Genomic DNA, 15,631 nt, shown 5'->3' on the forward strand with positions numbered 1-15,631 from the left:
AAGATATATAATGGTGATGCCAAGCAAACCTCCCTGGGGAGAGCGTTCCACAATCAGGGAGCCACTGCAGAAAAGGCCCTGTTCTCGTGTTGCCACCATTCAAGACTCTTGTGCAGAAAAAGGGCCTCAGATGATGACTGCAGAGTCCGCATTGGTTCATGTTCCTTCTCAGTAGCGCCACCACTACACATGTTTCACTTTTATGGCCACATCTAACATGGCAGTGTTCTGGTTGGTATAGTTTCTCAGAAAAATGTGTGGAACCAAGGGGCACACGATTACAGGAACTTTGGCTGTGTTGATCCCTCTTGTGAAATTTACTGGCAGGAATAAAGACTGAAGATAAATATCCATATGGCTCAGTATAAGCTTTCTTACACTTCCTTATATGTCGGAACAAAGGGTATCTTTTTATGTTCATGCTAATTACATAACAGTAGCTCAGTGAGTCATAGTTGATAGAATTGATTTCTAAAGCTGTCACTAAATAAATAGCATGAAATGTTTTTGGAGCGAATGTGCACCAGAAATCGGATAACCCAACTGCTGTTTGGTACGTTTGAATGTGTCTCCTGGTTGTTCCTCTGCTTGCCATTCTAAAACAGGGTGCCCCTCAGCTATTAAGATACCTGAAATACTAGTTTTAGCTGCAAGGTATGGGATTTGCTCCATGCAAATAAACTGAATATGTAGGAGATTTAAAACATTGAAAATGGATTTTCAGCACAGCATAAAACTGGCATTCTCTTCCAACAGATACAACAATGGCAAACTCTGCAAATGAGTTCAACATCACACACACACACACACACACACACACACACACACACACACACCATTTACAGTGGTACCTTGGGTTAAGTACTTAATTCGTTCCAGAGGTCTGTTCTTAACCTGAAACTGTTCTTAACCTGAAGCACCACTTTAGCTAGTGGGGCCTCCCACTTCTGCCGCGCAGCCGGAGCATGATTTCTGTTCTCATCCTGAAGCAAAGTTCTTAACCCGAGGTAATATTTCTGGGTTAGCAGAGTCTGTAACCTGAAGCATATGTAACCCGAGGTACCACTATATTATTATTTACCAGGAGGGAAGGCATTTTTCCTAATTAGGGCTGTGCACAAAGGATATCTTAAAATTCTCCACCCTCTTTGTGGGCAGAAGAACTGGAGAGACCATTTCACTTCATTTCTCCAGGGGGAGGAAAATTCATCTAGCAATTAATAGGGGGGTGGGGATTAGTGGCAGTTGCACAGTTAATTTATTTTTTCCTAACTTTTTGTCTCCCTTTTGCCTTCTTTCAAGGGAGCAAGAGAGCGAAAAACTCTGGACATTTTTCAGGGGAAAAAGTATTTGGAGACATTTCAGCTCAGCTCTAATACTAAATTTCAAAGTCTCAGATACTGGAGTAAGCAGTGGGGGGGGGGAGTGAAGGATTTCACGTGGATAATCTAACATTTAAATGATCTGTAGCATTCTGGGCACTATTAGAAACACTGGCTTCCCCAGTCATAAAGATTGACATGTGACTGGATGAAACCTCTTCTAGCCCACTCCATTGTTCCCCAGAGAGAACTCGCCAAGTAAGCTGCATACAGCTCTTAGCATTTCTGGTGCTTCCTCCTGTTCCCTTCATCCTGCCAGATAGCTACGCCTGTGGGACTGGCATGCTAGAAGTCAGTGGTGGTGTGGCAAGGCTCAGTGCCAGCTCCATTACTCACACTTTATCCTGCGATTTCTCCCTTGTCTGTAATCTCCACCCGCTACCCTTTTTTATTTTTTCCAATTGATCCGTGCAGGTGAGTCAGAAAAACCTGCTTGTCCACAAACCTGTTCCTTCTTGCCAAACATTGGTCCTGGTTCTTGTAGATTCTAGGAATAGATTATCAAAATAAGATGTCAAGTAGAGCTTGTTCATGTGCAACCCCCCCCGCCCCCCAAATGTGCATTTCATTCAATATAAAATAAAGGTCCTCTGGATATTTATAAACAGAGCTCCCACTTGCACACTCCTTCATAGTTGGTGTTTTACTTACTCCTTTCCTTATTTTATTTATTTTATTTTATTTATTAAAAAGGTTTGTTACCCTCCTCTTCAGTCATAAGGATCCCAGGGAGATTTATAGATTGAAAATAGAAATAATGTCAGACATAATTAATAAAAAAGCAGACGATTTGTTTTAAGATAACACAAATGATTCTAGCATTTAAAAAAGCAGCTTTAAAAATCAAAATAAAAAGCTTGTTCACCTGGTGCCAGAAAGGCATGAGGTGAGTCTCCTTGGGGAGGGCATTCCATAATGGGGGGGGGCACAACAGAGAAGGTTCTCTCTCCAGTTACTATGTGTCTCATTTCATAGAATCATAGAATCATAGAGTTGGAAGAGACCACAAGGGCCATCGAGTCCAACCCCCTGCCAAGCAGGAAACACCATCAGAGCACTCCTGACATATGGTTGTCAAGCCTCTGCTTAAAGACCTCCAAAGTAGGAGACTCCACCACACTCCTTGGCAGCAAATTCCACTGTCGAACAGCTCTTACTGTCAGGAAGTTCTTCCTAATGTTTAGGTGGAATCTTCTTTCTTGTAGTTTGGATCCATTGCTCCGTGTCCGCTTCTCTGGAGCAGCAGAAAACAACCTTTCTCCCTCCTCTATGTGACATCCTTTTATATATTTGAACATGGCTATCATATCACCCCTTAACCTCCTCTTCTCCAGGCTAAACATGCCCAGCTCCCTTAGCCGTTCCTCATAAGGCATCGTTTCCAGGCCTTTGACCATTTTGGTTGCCCTCCTCTGAACATGTTCCAGTTTGTCAGTGTCCTTCTTGAACTGTGGTGCCCAGAACTGGACACAGTACTCCAGGTGAGGTCTGACCAGAGCAGAATACAGTGGCACTATTACTTCCCTTGATCTAGATGCTATACTCCTATTGATGAGGCCCAGAATTGCATTGGCTTTTTTAGCTGCCGCGTCACACTGTTGGCTCATGTCAAGTTTGTGGTCAACCAAGACTCCTAGATCCTTTTCACATGTACTGCTCTCAAGCCAGGTGTCACCCATCTTGTATTTGTGCCTCTCATTTTTTTTGCCCAAGTGCAATACTTTACATTTCTCCCTGTTAAAATTCTTCTTCTTTGTTTTTGCCCAGTTCTCTAATCTGTCAAGGTTGTTTTGAAGTGTGATCCTGTCCTCTGGGGTGTTAGCCACCCCTCCCAGTTTGGTGTCATCTGCAAATTTGATCAGGATGCCCTTGAGTCCATCATCCAAGTCGTTGATAAAGATGTTGAATAAGACCGGGCCCAAGACAGAACCCTGTAGCACCCCACTAGTCACTCTTCTCCAGGATGAAGAGGAACCATTGATGAGCACCCTTTGGGTTCGGTCAGTCAGCCAGTTACAAATCCACTGAGTGGTAGCAAATGGTGGGGGGACACGGAAAAAGGCCCTTGAGGAAGTGCTTAAAACTCTGATTCCTGTCCTGCCTACATAAATGGGTCTCTCTCTGCAACAAAATGTCACAGTGTGTGGAGTGCCTGCATTCAGGGTTCTAGTCACTCCATTGCATTTTCCCTCCCCTCCGGTGGCTTTTGTTTTTCTGTTCATAAGAGTTTGGGGGGGTGCTCATTTGTGTCCATTAAAATTATTGATTTATTAATAATATTTATTAGCTGTTTTTGCCTCTCCCTGTGTGTGTGTGTGTGTGTGTGTGTGTGTGTTTGTGTTTGTGTGTGTTGGAACTTGACTGACTGTACAAAGTGTTAAACCAGGAGGGACACATATAGGCCCTGAACCACCAGTCCTTGGGTGAACTACCAGCTCTTCAGATCTTTGAATGATTAGTGCAAATGCCTGGTTAAGTTTAAGAAACCACCTTGTGCATGGAAACATGACTTATCAGAGTTTCTGATCATAAAAAGAGTTCCTAAATGTGTTCTATTGAATATGCTCTAAAGCCCATTGCAGACCTTTGCACTAATCGCACAAAGATCTGACGAGCAGCCAGCCTTCCTGTGGGTGTTGGCGACAGGCTTTGCATGCACACTCACCACTTCACATCTTGAGATGAACGCCTGAACACATTGTGTCAGTCGCTCACCATTCCTTGTCTTTGAGTTATTATTGAGCTGTCTTGGAAAGGTGTCCTCTCCCGCTGGAATTTTTTCCTTAAGATTTTTCTTGCCTCTGGAAACCTCAGGGTTAGCCCAAATTGGTTGGTTATTTATGGGTGGGTAGTGTGCCTAGGCTACGTGTGTGGGAGCACAGGAAAACTTGAACTGATATTGGGTGGAATGGTAGAGACTTTGCTATTAGACAGGCTTCCTCAACCTCAGCCCTCCAGATGTTTTGAGACTACAGTTCCCATCATCCCTGACCACTGGTCCTGCTAGCTAGGGATCATGGGAGTTGTCGGCCAAAAACATCTGGAAGGCCGAGGTTGAGAAAGCCTGCACCCACCCTCTAAGTTTGGAGGCCCATCAGACTGCCACTTGTGGAGGCCAGACAACAAAAGAAGGATGTTGCCTTTATGCTCCTCGTGTGGAAGCATCTGGCTGGCCACTCTTGGACAGGGATTAGGTAGACCTCTGGCCTGATCCAGGAGAGACTCTTTCTGCATGTTATGTTCAAGGATGAAGCAACACTCTTGACCTCCTGCTCACATTGCTTTTACACAGCTATAAAACCTAATTTTTGCTCTTAAGTTCTTTCATTATAGCAGCTTTCTCAGACTTGTTCAGTAACATCCTTACTTTCCACATTTAGTACATTCTTGTTGCATATGTCTAGAACCAAGAAGACGGTTTTATACTCTCAAGGAAAATACAAGTTCAAGCAAACATTTTGGCAGGCTGCTGCAGATAAATGAAGATTTATATTCAGGTTGTGGCCCTCAAGCCCTTGGCAAATTGCCCATATGTTCTTTGATGTTAAGAGAAAAACCTTACACTGACATAAGCTAAAGAGCTGATGTAATCAAAAGCACCTGTGTGTGTGTGTGTGTGTGTGTGTGTGTGTGTGTGTGTATAGGCAGGCCTATTCATCTTCTGCAATTCCATGCTGGGAGATAGATGGAAGTACATATACAAGGGGCTTTGAGAACCTCAAATTCAGTGCCAGGTCCACATTTTTACCCCCCTTCTCTGTTGCCCCCCATTATGCAGCACTTTTGAGTTCCAGACAGTGGTAAAGAAGACGGGGGTCTGAAGGAGAAGACAGGTGAGGAGTGGTGGCTGCTCCTCATCACCCGTTATTCCTTCATTCACCCACCCACCTGTGGTGAGGTGAGTGGTGATGGCAGTGAAGAGGGGGCTCCAGGTGCTTTTGGTGACCCATACTAGGGTGCTGGAACCTTGGCCATTGCCCAGGGATGGCCACCCAGATACCAGCTCCTCTCAGAGTCCACTTATTTTTTCTCATTATTATTCATTCATTTGTTAATCTTTTCCAAGCCTATTTGGTTGTGCAGAAGCACCTAAAAACAAAATTGTCAAAAAGAGGAGTAAGATTTGTACATGTGTGAAGATATGGAAATTTAGATTCAGTCACTATAATCTAAAAAGAAATGCGGTACATTTCACCATAGAGGAAAAGACTGAGCATGTGATGTGCGTATCTGCTCACTCAGCTGCCTAGGTGCTAACTGCAGATGGGCAACTTCCGATCTTTTCTTTAAACTGGACTCCTTCAGGGAAGAAGGTCCTCTGGCAGCTGTAAAACGCAATATGTGAGCACCCTGTTTGAAACTACATTTGCCGGTAGTTTCTGCTCAGTCCTTCAGGAGCCTTTTTTGAAGGTAGAATGGCTGCTTTTCTTGTTTGTTGATGTTCCCTCTGCTCCTGCATATTCACCAGTGTTAGTTAGATCCAGCTGATTATTTACGGCCAACTAACATTCATCAAATTATTTTCATTACATTCATTACATTATTCATTACATTATTTAATAGCCAACTTACAACTTACATTCAGAGAATGTAAATTTTTAACATGCAGAGACCACTGACCTTTGGTTTGAAAGAAATGGGTTGAGTTGAACTGAGGATATAGTTCAGCTGTAACTATAACAGCCGTGAATGCTTCATTCTTCTATTCTTGTTGTCTTAAAATTCCTCTGTCTAATCCTTTCGTTCATGATATTTTGTGTCCTTTGGTCTGGTTTTCATCACACCTGCATTTTCCCCCTCTCCATTTGCTTTGTATGGTTTTACTGTCTGAGTTCCTTCTGCCTTTGGGTTTCACAACTGTATATAACAACACAGACAAACCTGTGATCTTTTAAGGAATGGCAGGAAATTCTCCAGAAGGATTGGGAACAGCACTATGTCGAACAGGAATTGCTGCATTTCATATTGTAAGCTGGTTGTCAAACAACCAAAGGTTCTTCACTATACCAATATATGTTTCTCCCCAGTCCCTGCAAGACATTTTAAAGATCCTGCGATTAGAAGTGCTCTAATTTGTGCCATGTTTGCATAACTGTTTGATTTCAGATGTATGAGAAATGTTTTTGACCTTGGCAGTGGGATGTCTGATGCAGACCTCAGTATTCATCTGGGTTTACGTGATCCACTCCAGATTTCTTATGTCAATTGGAAGTCACCTCTACTAAAAATAGTTTTAATTCACAAATCAAGCTTAAAGGGAGGGTCCATATAAAGAAAGAAGTTATTTGTCTATATTTTTGCTAGCTTCTTTCTTGATACCTATGAAAAATGAGGTATCCCATTCCGGGGTGTTTTGGCAGGCCTAGCTAGATTCACTATACTAGGTGTAAGAAAGAACCAAACATCCTGTGAATGGGTGTATGAAGCAAAGTTCTAGAGCAGGGTTTCCCAAACTTGGGTCTCCAGTTGTGTTTGGAGTACATTTTCCACCATCCCTGACCACTGCTCCTGTTAGCTGCTAGAGACCCAAGTTTGGGATACCCTGTTCTAGTGAATGTCACAGATAATTAAAGCTTGTGACAGCAGCCATTTTGTGTTTAGTTGTGAAACTAACTACACAATTTTGGCTGGTGGGAGAGAGTTCTATTAATCAGTCTCATTTACAAAATGTACAGCAGCAAAAATATGCTAGCTGATATATATAAAATATCTAGAAAAGAGAAATGATTTGTCTGACAGCATTCCTGATGCTAACTGAGGAATCCACCCCTTTGTTGCTTGTGTGATCTGTAAATCTCCAGTTAGGAATGGTCAGTATCAGTGCAAATGAAAACTGAGTAACTTCAGCAAGTTTCTTAGTCATGATACGCTAATGAAAACAAACAAACAAACAAAAAAGGATCAAGTAACAAAGAAACCTCTCTTCCCTCCAACAGTACACAAACTTAGGATCTTTCATGCATCTAATTGTTCTAAAAATGATCAAGGGTTTGGAGTCTCTTCATTCTTAGGAAAGACCAAAGTGTATTTCAATATTGAGACTCACAGAACATCCACCATCATCTGAGAAATTTCACAAACCTAAACAAATTTATCTTCATCACATAGTTGTGAACCGTAAGAAGAAAACACCCCTTTAGCAGATAGAGGAGCAATGACTTGCCTAAGCTCACATAGTTTTGTCACAGGAATTATGTTCAGATCTTCCAAGACATCATACTATTTTAGCCAAAATGAGTTTCTAAGTTTGACCTTACTACATAGCGAGTGCTGTTGCAGACAGCACAGCCAAACCTATGAAGGTGGACAAACTGGACAGGACAACGTTCTGGGATTTTAAAATAGGCTACAACTTTATTGATTCCAGATGTAGGTTAGATTTGGCTTAGGCATTGGGTGTACAGTAGATCCCTCTCAGCTCCCCTGTTGGAATGCTGATGCCTTGGCTTTTGGATGGAGACTTTGGGTACCCTGTTATCACATTGTTCTGAGGTGGGGATGGTACACAACTTCAGCTCCTTACCTGATGTTAAACTAAAAGGATTCCACCCAATGCCTTATCTGCCAAAGCTGTGACTTTTCCTATGAGGAAGGCAAACCCCTCAAACAGGGCCAATCTGTTTGCACTCAAATTCCTTCCCAGCTCTGAAAATGGCAACCGTTATAGAACCACAACAAAGCCAATAAACACAGTATCTAGGAAGGAAAAAGTTAGCATACAAAACCCACAGCATTTCTGAATAGAGTAGGAAGGGAGGGATGTTCTTTGTCCAACTGCGATCCTTGGGGTCAGCCATAGCCAGCCTTTACAGGCGTACCAGAGTGAAGCCTGCTCCACCTCAGTCCGTTGTCAAGCCACACACACTCAGCCTGGCCAGATTGGCCACCATTCAAATAAACAGATGGCGGAAAATCTCGCCAACCCAACGGCTGGCCTGGGAATTCCCCAACTGCTGGCCTCCTAGCCTTGCTCCCCAGGGATTAGAGCCCACCACAATGGGCTGCAACAGCCACCTACCCCATGACTGGGCAAGCAGTCATTCCCACCTATTCTGAATCATTGTTTTCAACTTCTTAGTTAATTGAGTTGTTTTTTTATCAGGTTTTATTATAAGGATCAGATGTTCTAGAACGGTTACTGGCAAAGGATGAGCAAGAGCGGATGGACAGGTTCCTGTGTTCTGCTCACAGAGAAAAGATGGGTTCAAAAGTGATGTGTTGCCCTCCCTTCTTGTTACTGTTCAAAAGCTGCCACCTAGCAACAGGTCCATCACTCAGACAGTGGGATAAGCACCCTCAATATACCCAGCATGCTTAAGTCTAATTAGCGTATGAGAGGTTTAACACCACAGAGAAAGCTGTTCTGACAGGCTTAGCTATGTCACTTCACCTTACTTTGGGTAATCAAGCTTATTATCTTTTTTTTAAATGATATTTATTGAAAGTTTAAGATTACAGAAAAAAGTAAGAAAAAGAGAGAAAAAAGAAGTTAAACAATACAAATCAGTACATAGATAGATAGATAGATAGATAGATAGATAGATGATAGATAGATAGATAGATAGATAGAACAAAGCACACAATACATCAAAGCAAAAATAAAAACAAAAACAATTAAAAACCCATCCAATATTTCCATATCTTTATCTTTCATTAACTTGTTTCATCGACCTCCTCACACCTCCCTTTTTTATATTCTAGTTATTAATTATTTCAGCAAATCCTTTCCATCTTTCACTATTTTCTGTCATTTAATTGTCTTAATTTATTTTAACCTTATCTTACCATAAAAAACCCTGAAACTTATTTGTACATAACTCCTTATAACATTTCTACTAAAGCCATATAATTTCATTCCAACATTTTTCTAACACTCATTAATTTTACAGTATTCCTCTAAATAAATTTTTAAACTTTCTTCCAATCTTCATCCACCGTCTCTTCCCCCTGGTCTCGGGTTCTGTCAGTCCTTTCTATCCATTCCATATAGTCCATCAACCTGGTGACCTTCTGTCCAAGGCTCTTAACTCTCTTCCATGTCCCTTCTGCAGATCTTCTTCATATTTATACCTGCACTTTACTTTAGCACTGAGGAGTAGATCTCGGGGAGACTCCAACCTAACAATGTCTTTATCCCTTCTCGACAGGTCAGCCCATTCTCCATAGTCAGAACTAAAATCCAAAGAATATTTCAGAGCATGTTTCAAAATTCCTCCACAGTTGAAGGCCCCCACCACTCCAATCTCCCCCGGCCCAAAACCAGGTCCCAAAAGCCAGAACGTCCCTGCATAAGGGGATCTATCCAGCTTTCCTTCTCCAATCCAAGCGGGACTCCATCTCTCCAAATCTGGCTTTCTCCAGATTCGGTCATCAAAAACAACAGCTTATGTTCATACAAGGCTGAGGCTCTCTCCACTTGTATTACTTGAGGTTCAACAACAACCTCCTCCTTTATCTTCTCCACAGCTTGCCATGTCAAAACAGATTCCTGGGTCGGTTCCTGAGTAGCTTCTGTATAAGTATTCACTTTTTGTCCCAAATCAGTCATTTTTTGTCCAAAATTGTCAATTTTAGTAATCATCACATCCGTCTTCTCATGAAGCTGTTCCAGTAAGGCACTTGTCTTGCAAAAAGCAATCACTAAGGCTTCTTCTGTCCACATTCTTGTCCAAGGTCAATGTCTAATTCTCATGGTCTTTAATCTCTGCAGCTGGAGAATTCCCCAGCTCCACTCCTGCAACAGTTTCAAAAGCTCCCTCTAAGGGAAACAATTTCTATTTGTATCCGTCCTTTTACAAGCAGGTCCAGCAACAAAGTTATTTTCGATTTTCAGATATTTTGCTCCTTTTAAGCGCAAAAGGAAACATTGGATTCAATATGTTTCTCTTATTTGACTATCTGTCAACATACGTTTTATTCACAGTCAATGAACTTTCCCAAAACGTCGCTTCCTGGCAGCCCGTTCCCAGGTTCAAAACGGTGGTAATTTATCTTTCTTCACTCTCTCTCCTGCAGGCTTAAACAATCTAAAATTTCCCCCCTCTTCTCCTACTTCCAAGGGGGGGGGGTTAGTAATTTTAGCCGATGGAGGTTTAATCCTTTACAAAAGACTTTCCAGACTTTAGCTTGCAATGACTTTGCTTCAATCTATTTACAAAAGTGGAAGGCGGACTTCCTGTTTGGAACCTTCCCGCTTCGGTGCCAAATTAAGATGTTTAATAATCCAATTTTCCGTTCTACTCACGGGTAGTTGTTTAGAGTCGAATTGTCCACAGGAAAAAGTCAGTGCTCTCCGGCAACAGCAATTCACTCTGTGAAAAGAGCAGTCGATTCGAAGCACCGCACCACTCACCCCACGTCGCTCCGGATCCCCGAAACCGGGTTTTCCCGCGAGTAGGGGAGGCACAAAAGGTGCCAGCCGAATCCCACGTCCACAGGCTTCTCCCGCCTGTGGTTTTTAGTGGGTCTCCGCCTCGCCGTGGCAGTCCAGACCCTGATTTCCACAAAGCGGATTCCTCCCGATCAGAGGAAATCCGCCATTGCCGGAGGCGCTAACCCGGAAGTCTCCAAGCTTATTATCATAACCCCAGTCTACCTGAGAAGCTCAGTGTGTGAAGAGGTTTGAGTTGGTTGCTCCAGCTCAACTGCATGGCTCTCATCAGCCACTCTTAAATTCCTATGTGGAACTTTCACCACTTTATAACTAAGGTGGGTTTTACAGCCTGTGCAGCTTTTCTGACTGATGTGTGGAAAAGCAAATGAATCTGACCTTTGAAGAGTTTGTAAGTAAACTATTTTTAACTTCAAAAGAAAAAAAAAGGTCAGAAGTTCTAGAACCCAACATTTGCATTTAATTAAGTGTGTATTTAAGGTGCTTCAAGCTTATACATGAAAACATAAATTGTGAATAGGACAAGGATGTGTTTGCTATTATGTTTATCATACACAAATACTCGCCATGGAGCTACGACTGACTTTAGTTCCCTGTTGAGTGCATCCTACCCTAAATGTTAATTATATATATCTTTATATATTGGTATCAAACTGCCTGTTAAACTTTGAGTATGTTAAGTGTGAGTGTTTCAGATTTACCTCCCCAGCAACAATAAAAACTGGAAACTTCCACTTCAAAGATACAATACAATAAAATGGATTCTGGGTGGAAATCTATGATAACATGGTGATGATTTGCCTCTTTCGCTTGAGCATGGCAGCTAGTGTGGAGAGGGAAGTATGGTGAATAAAATCAGTTTCTCTTTTTCTTTTTGACAAGCAGATATAGCCATCTTGCTTGCTAAGCTTTTCTGCTAACATATATGTTTGCAAATTTGTACTTGTCACCTAGAAAGATGGTGGTGATAACATGGCACCTGCAAACCTTACAAAGGGCCAGAGTTTCACACCTAAACTAAAGTTCACTCTGAGCAGTCCAGGATGTGGTATTGGAGCTGCTTTTGAGTTGAAAAGAGGTATAACAAACATCTGCTTGAATCTATTCATTTCATATGCAACCATTTCCTTACACGTCCATCCAGAGTCAATTATGGTTTGTTAACTTAGATACATCCAAACAAATGGCTGTTTTAATTCAAACATTTTAAGTATAACATTTAAGGCTCAAAATACTATTGATTTGTAAGTTTTGATACTGATTTCTTATCAGTATTTTACCTATATAGCTATCACTTGTTACACACCAGAACTAAAGCCATTAATTAAACTGAATAATTCAATGGCTACGTGCCAGACCCCACCCCCAGCTGCAGCTCTGCATAGTTGACACAGTGCACCCACACCATTTGAATGGCAATGTTCATCAACATTGGAGGGGGGCCCTTGAATATTTTATGGGGGGGGTGAAGGAACCTTTGCCCCCAGGAGTTGGAGGAGGAGGAGGAGGAGTTTGGATTTGATATCCCGCCTTTCACTCCCCTTCAGGAGTCTCAAAGCGGCTAACATTCTCCTTTCCCTTCCTCCCCCACAACAAACACTCTGTGAGGTGAGTGGGGCTGAGAGACTTTACAGAAGTGTGACTAGCCCAAGGTCACCCAGCAGCTGCATGTGGAGGAGCGGAGACATGAACCCGGTTTCCCAGATTATGTGACTACCGCTCTTAACCACTACACCACACTGGCTCTCCAAAGGAAGGGAAAGAGGGAGGGTACTCTTCAAAAGCACCGCTGAAAGCTGAAATTCACTATGCATTCTTCTAACAGTTCCTTCACACTGGCAGGATATCTTTTAGGATTTCTAGCCTTTTCAAGCATAAAAACAAACAATCCACAGTCTGAGTTCTGATCTTCTCTTTCTTCTGATCTTATAGGCATTGTTAAGTGTCTGTTTGTGATGCAACAGTAAAAGTAATTCAAATGGCAAAGGACACTTCTACAAAAGTCTGATGAAGACAGACATCAAAATCGGACACCCAGACATTCTATTTACGGGGAGGGTACCTAATTTCTGGTGCCTGACCCTTAGCAAATCTGTATCTTTATTCCTGTTCTGCCTTTGGGAGAAAATTTGAAGATGCCCTGTTTTAAAAAAAGTGTGCGTGCGTACACACACACACACACACACGTGCCTGCATGCACAAGTTTCCCTGTTTTGATCCCTTCACAAGACCTAGTCCATAAAACATTAAAAGCAATCCAAATATGTTTAAAAATCAAAATCAAGGATAAAAGATAAACACACAATCAAACTAAAAGCAGAAAAAGGAACCAAAAGAGCAGAGTTAAATATGTACTAAATAACAGTTCTATAAACACTTACCTGGGAGAAAGAACCCTTGAACTCAATGGGGCTTACTTCTGAGTAGATATGAATTGATGTCATTGTAAAACAGCCGCAGAATTAAAAGCTTGCTGACAAAGATAAATCCTCAGCTGGTGGCAGAACGAAACGTTGCAGATTATGTTTTGATTTGCAGGCAATTGAAGTACAACTGCATCCACTGCAACATTAAACATTTTAGCAAACTTGTGTAAGTTTTTAAGGGAACAATACTGTTTCAGTTAGTAACATGTGTTTCTGAAGCCATACAGCACAAGCTATTGCAGCATAAATGACAACAGTGAAGTTTTTAATGTCTGATGCTTTATTATGTGTTTATATTTTGCTGGAAATCACCCAGAGTGGCTGGGGCAACCCAGTCAGATGGGCGGCATATAAATAAAAAAGTATTATTATTATTATTATTATTATTATTATTATTATTATTAGTTATGCTCAAGCAATTGCCCTCAGTTTGAGAATGGGGATGGTATATGTACACAATTAAGATGTTAAACATTTGTCTAGTTCCAATGGTCTAGTAATCTGGAGGGCATTTTACTCTAGCCTTTTTGTTAGTTCTGAATAAAATTTACATCTGGCAGTCAGCCTTTTCCAGACCAGTAGAAACGAATTCAGTTGTTAACTGAAGGTATTTGCATGAACTTCTGGGTTCCCCCTCAGTGTCCCTAAATCAAATTTAAAAGTTACACTGATTAGACTGTACGTCATATTACAAAAATTACTCCTTTCTCTATATATTGGTAAATATTGCTTTGTCAGAAGTAATACATTCCAGACTAAAAGGCATTTTTAGGCCCTTGTTGCACATTCCTTAGGAGTGGGAGCGATTTGTGCACCCTCCCCCCCCCCTGGAGTTTCATGCGAAGGGGGAGGGATGCCTCTCCCCCTCCCACGGGACTTGGAAAAAAGGGAGAGAGAAAGCTTATTTGTACTTTGTCTTTAAAATATAATGTCAAAAGAAGTAGGAAGGTAGTTCCATCTAGGCTTCCTCTCTTGCCACTTCTCTCGAGTGATGACCTTGGACTTGAATGCACTTTCTAAGATTCTTTATCTTTCAGAGTTTAAGCAATACAAAGCATTGTTTTCCTTACTTCAGTTTATAAGCCAATTTGTTCTTGGTGAATTCAATTTTGTGCTTTCCTGTTTCAGGGTGATTATCTATCATAAATGGAAATATTATTTCTGCTGCATACATCCCATGCCCTGCTCCCTCCAAAATTAAGAATGAATGAGAAAGAATGCTTCTTCCTTACCAAGAAACATTAGCAAGAACTACAAAAGCTTGTAACACAAATAGCTTCCTGAGTGCAAGGCTGCAGACGCTTACCTTCTGAGAGGCAGGTGCCAATGATGGGCAGGTCCAGAGGGCAAAGCAATGACTGTAAACTCACATTTCATGCAGCCCTCTCTGTCCTCCATCCAGGCAGGCAGGAGGCATTGTCAGAGTTCAGGGACACATTCCAGCCAGGCAGAAACACTCAGGATATGAAGCAGGCTTAAATGGGAGGTGTGATCAGGGGAGAAAGCTGAGGGTCTCATCCAGCCCACAGTCCTCCACCTATGCTTTAGATGGGAGATAACAGATCTCCGTATCTGATTTCATATGACTTCAGGTTACTAGCAGGTGAGTGTGGCTTGCCCAAAATGGTCTCCTGGACCAAATTCAGAGGTCTGGCAGGCCTAATTAGTCTCGTAGCCTGGAGGCTCTCCGCCACTGGCATAGAGACAATGACATGCTTCCCTTCCCTTTCATAAGGACATAGACACCCCTCAAAGCTGCCACACCAATGTCATAACTGATAGTTGTACAGATGCAATGCAACAACGTCTGATGTTGCACTTCATCAACCGCATCTTGTCCCTGTCTCCATTTTGTTTTGCAAAACCATTAGAAACATAAGGATGTTCTGATATTATCCCAGAGCCCTGCTTTTAAAAAGAGTATAGTCATAAGAGTCTCCCCAAGCCCCTGTGACGTGTCTTGTAATCTTTCCCTCATTGTTACTTTGATGCAAAGGAAAAATTATTTGTGGCTACAGGTAAATGTATTTAAACCACCCTGTGTTGGCCTTTGTGGGTACTACACACTTCTGTAACATTTCATTGCTGTATATTCATGGTGTGGGTGAATGACTGGTAGGGTAGTGATGAAGTGAGGTAGAGAAAAGGGAAATGAGCAAAGGTTAGAGGGTGGAATAACTTTTGTAGGCGTTTTCCTACTCTATTTTTGTAACTGCAAGGTGCCCTGGCAACACTGATTTAACCTGAAGCCTCTCTTCTTTCCACAGTGGGTAAACCTCACAAGTGTAACTACTGCGGACGGAGTTACAAGCAACGCAGCTCTCTGGAGGAGCACAAGGAACGCTGTCACAACTACCTTCAGAATGTCAGTATAGAGGCTGCTGGGCAAGTCATGAGTCACCATGGTGAGTGGAAGCCTCAGTCCTGAGTAC

The 15,631-nt window shown here is 42.0% G+C and overlaps 1 protein-coding gene across 6 annotated transcripts in view; it reads left to right on the forward strand.

Moving 5' to 3' along the window:
- Positions 1-15,631, forward strand: part of IKZF2 (IKAROS family zinc finger 2) — a 108,333-nt gene that overhangs the window by 78,311 nt on the left and 14,391 nt on the right. For all 6 annotated transcript variants that reach the window (XM_081180233.1, XM_081180234.1, XM_081180235.1 and 3 more), the window contains exon 6: positions 15,467-15,604. In XM_081180233.1, the coding sequence (XP_081036359.1) occupies positions 15,467-15,604 (138 nt within the window). The remainder of the gene's footprint in view (positions 1-15,466; positions 15,605-15,631) is intronic.

Source organism: Podarcis bocagei (genome assembly GCF_964188305.1).
Source record: "Podarcis bocagei genome assembly, chromosome: 1".
Lineage (NCBI taxonomy): Eukaryota > Metazoa > Chordata > Lepidosauria > Squamata > Lacertidae > Podarcis > Podarcis bocagei.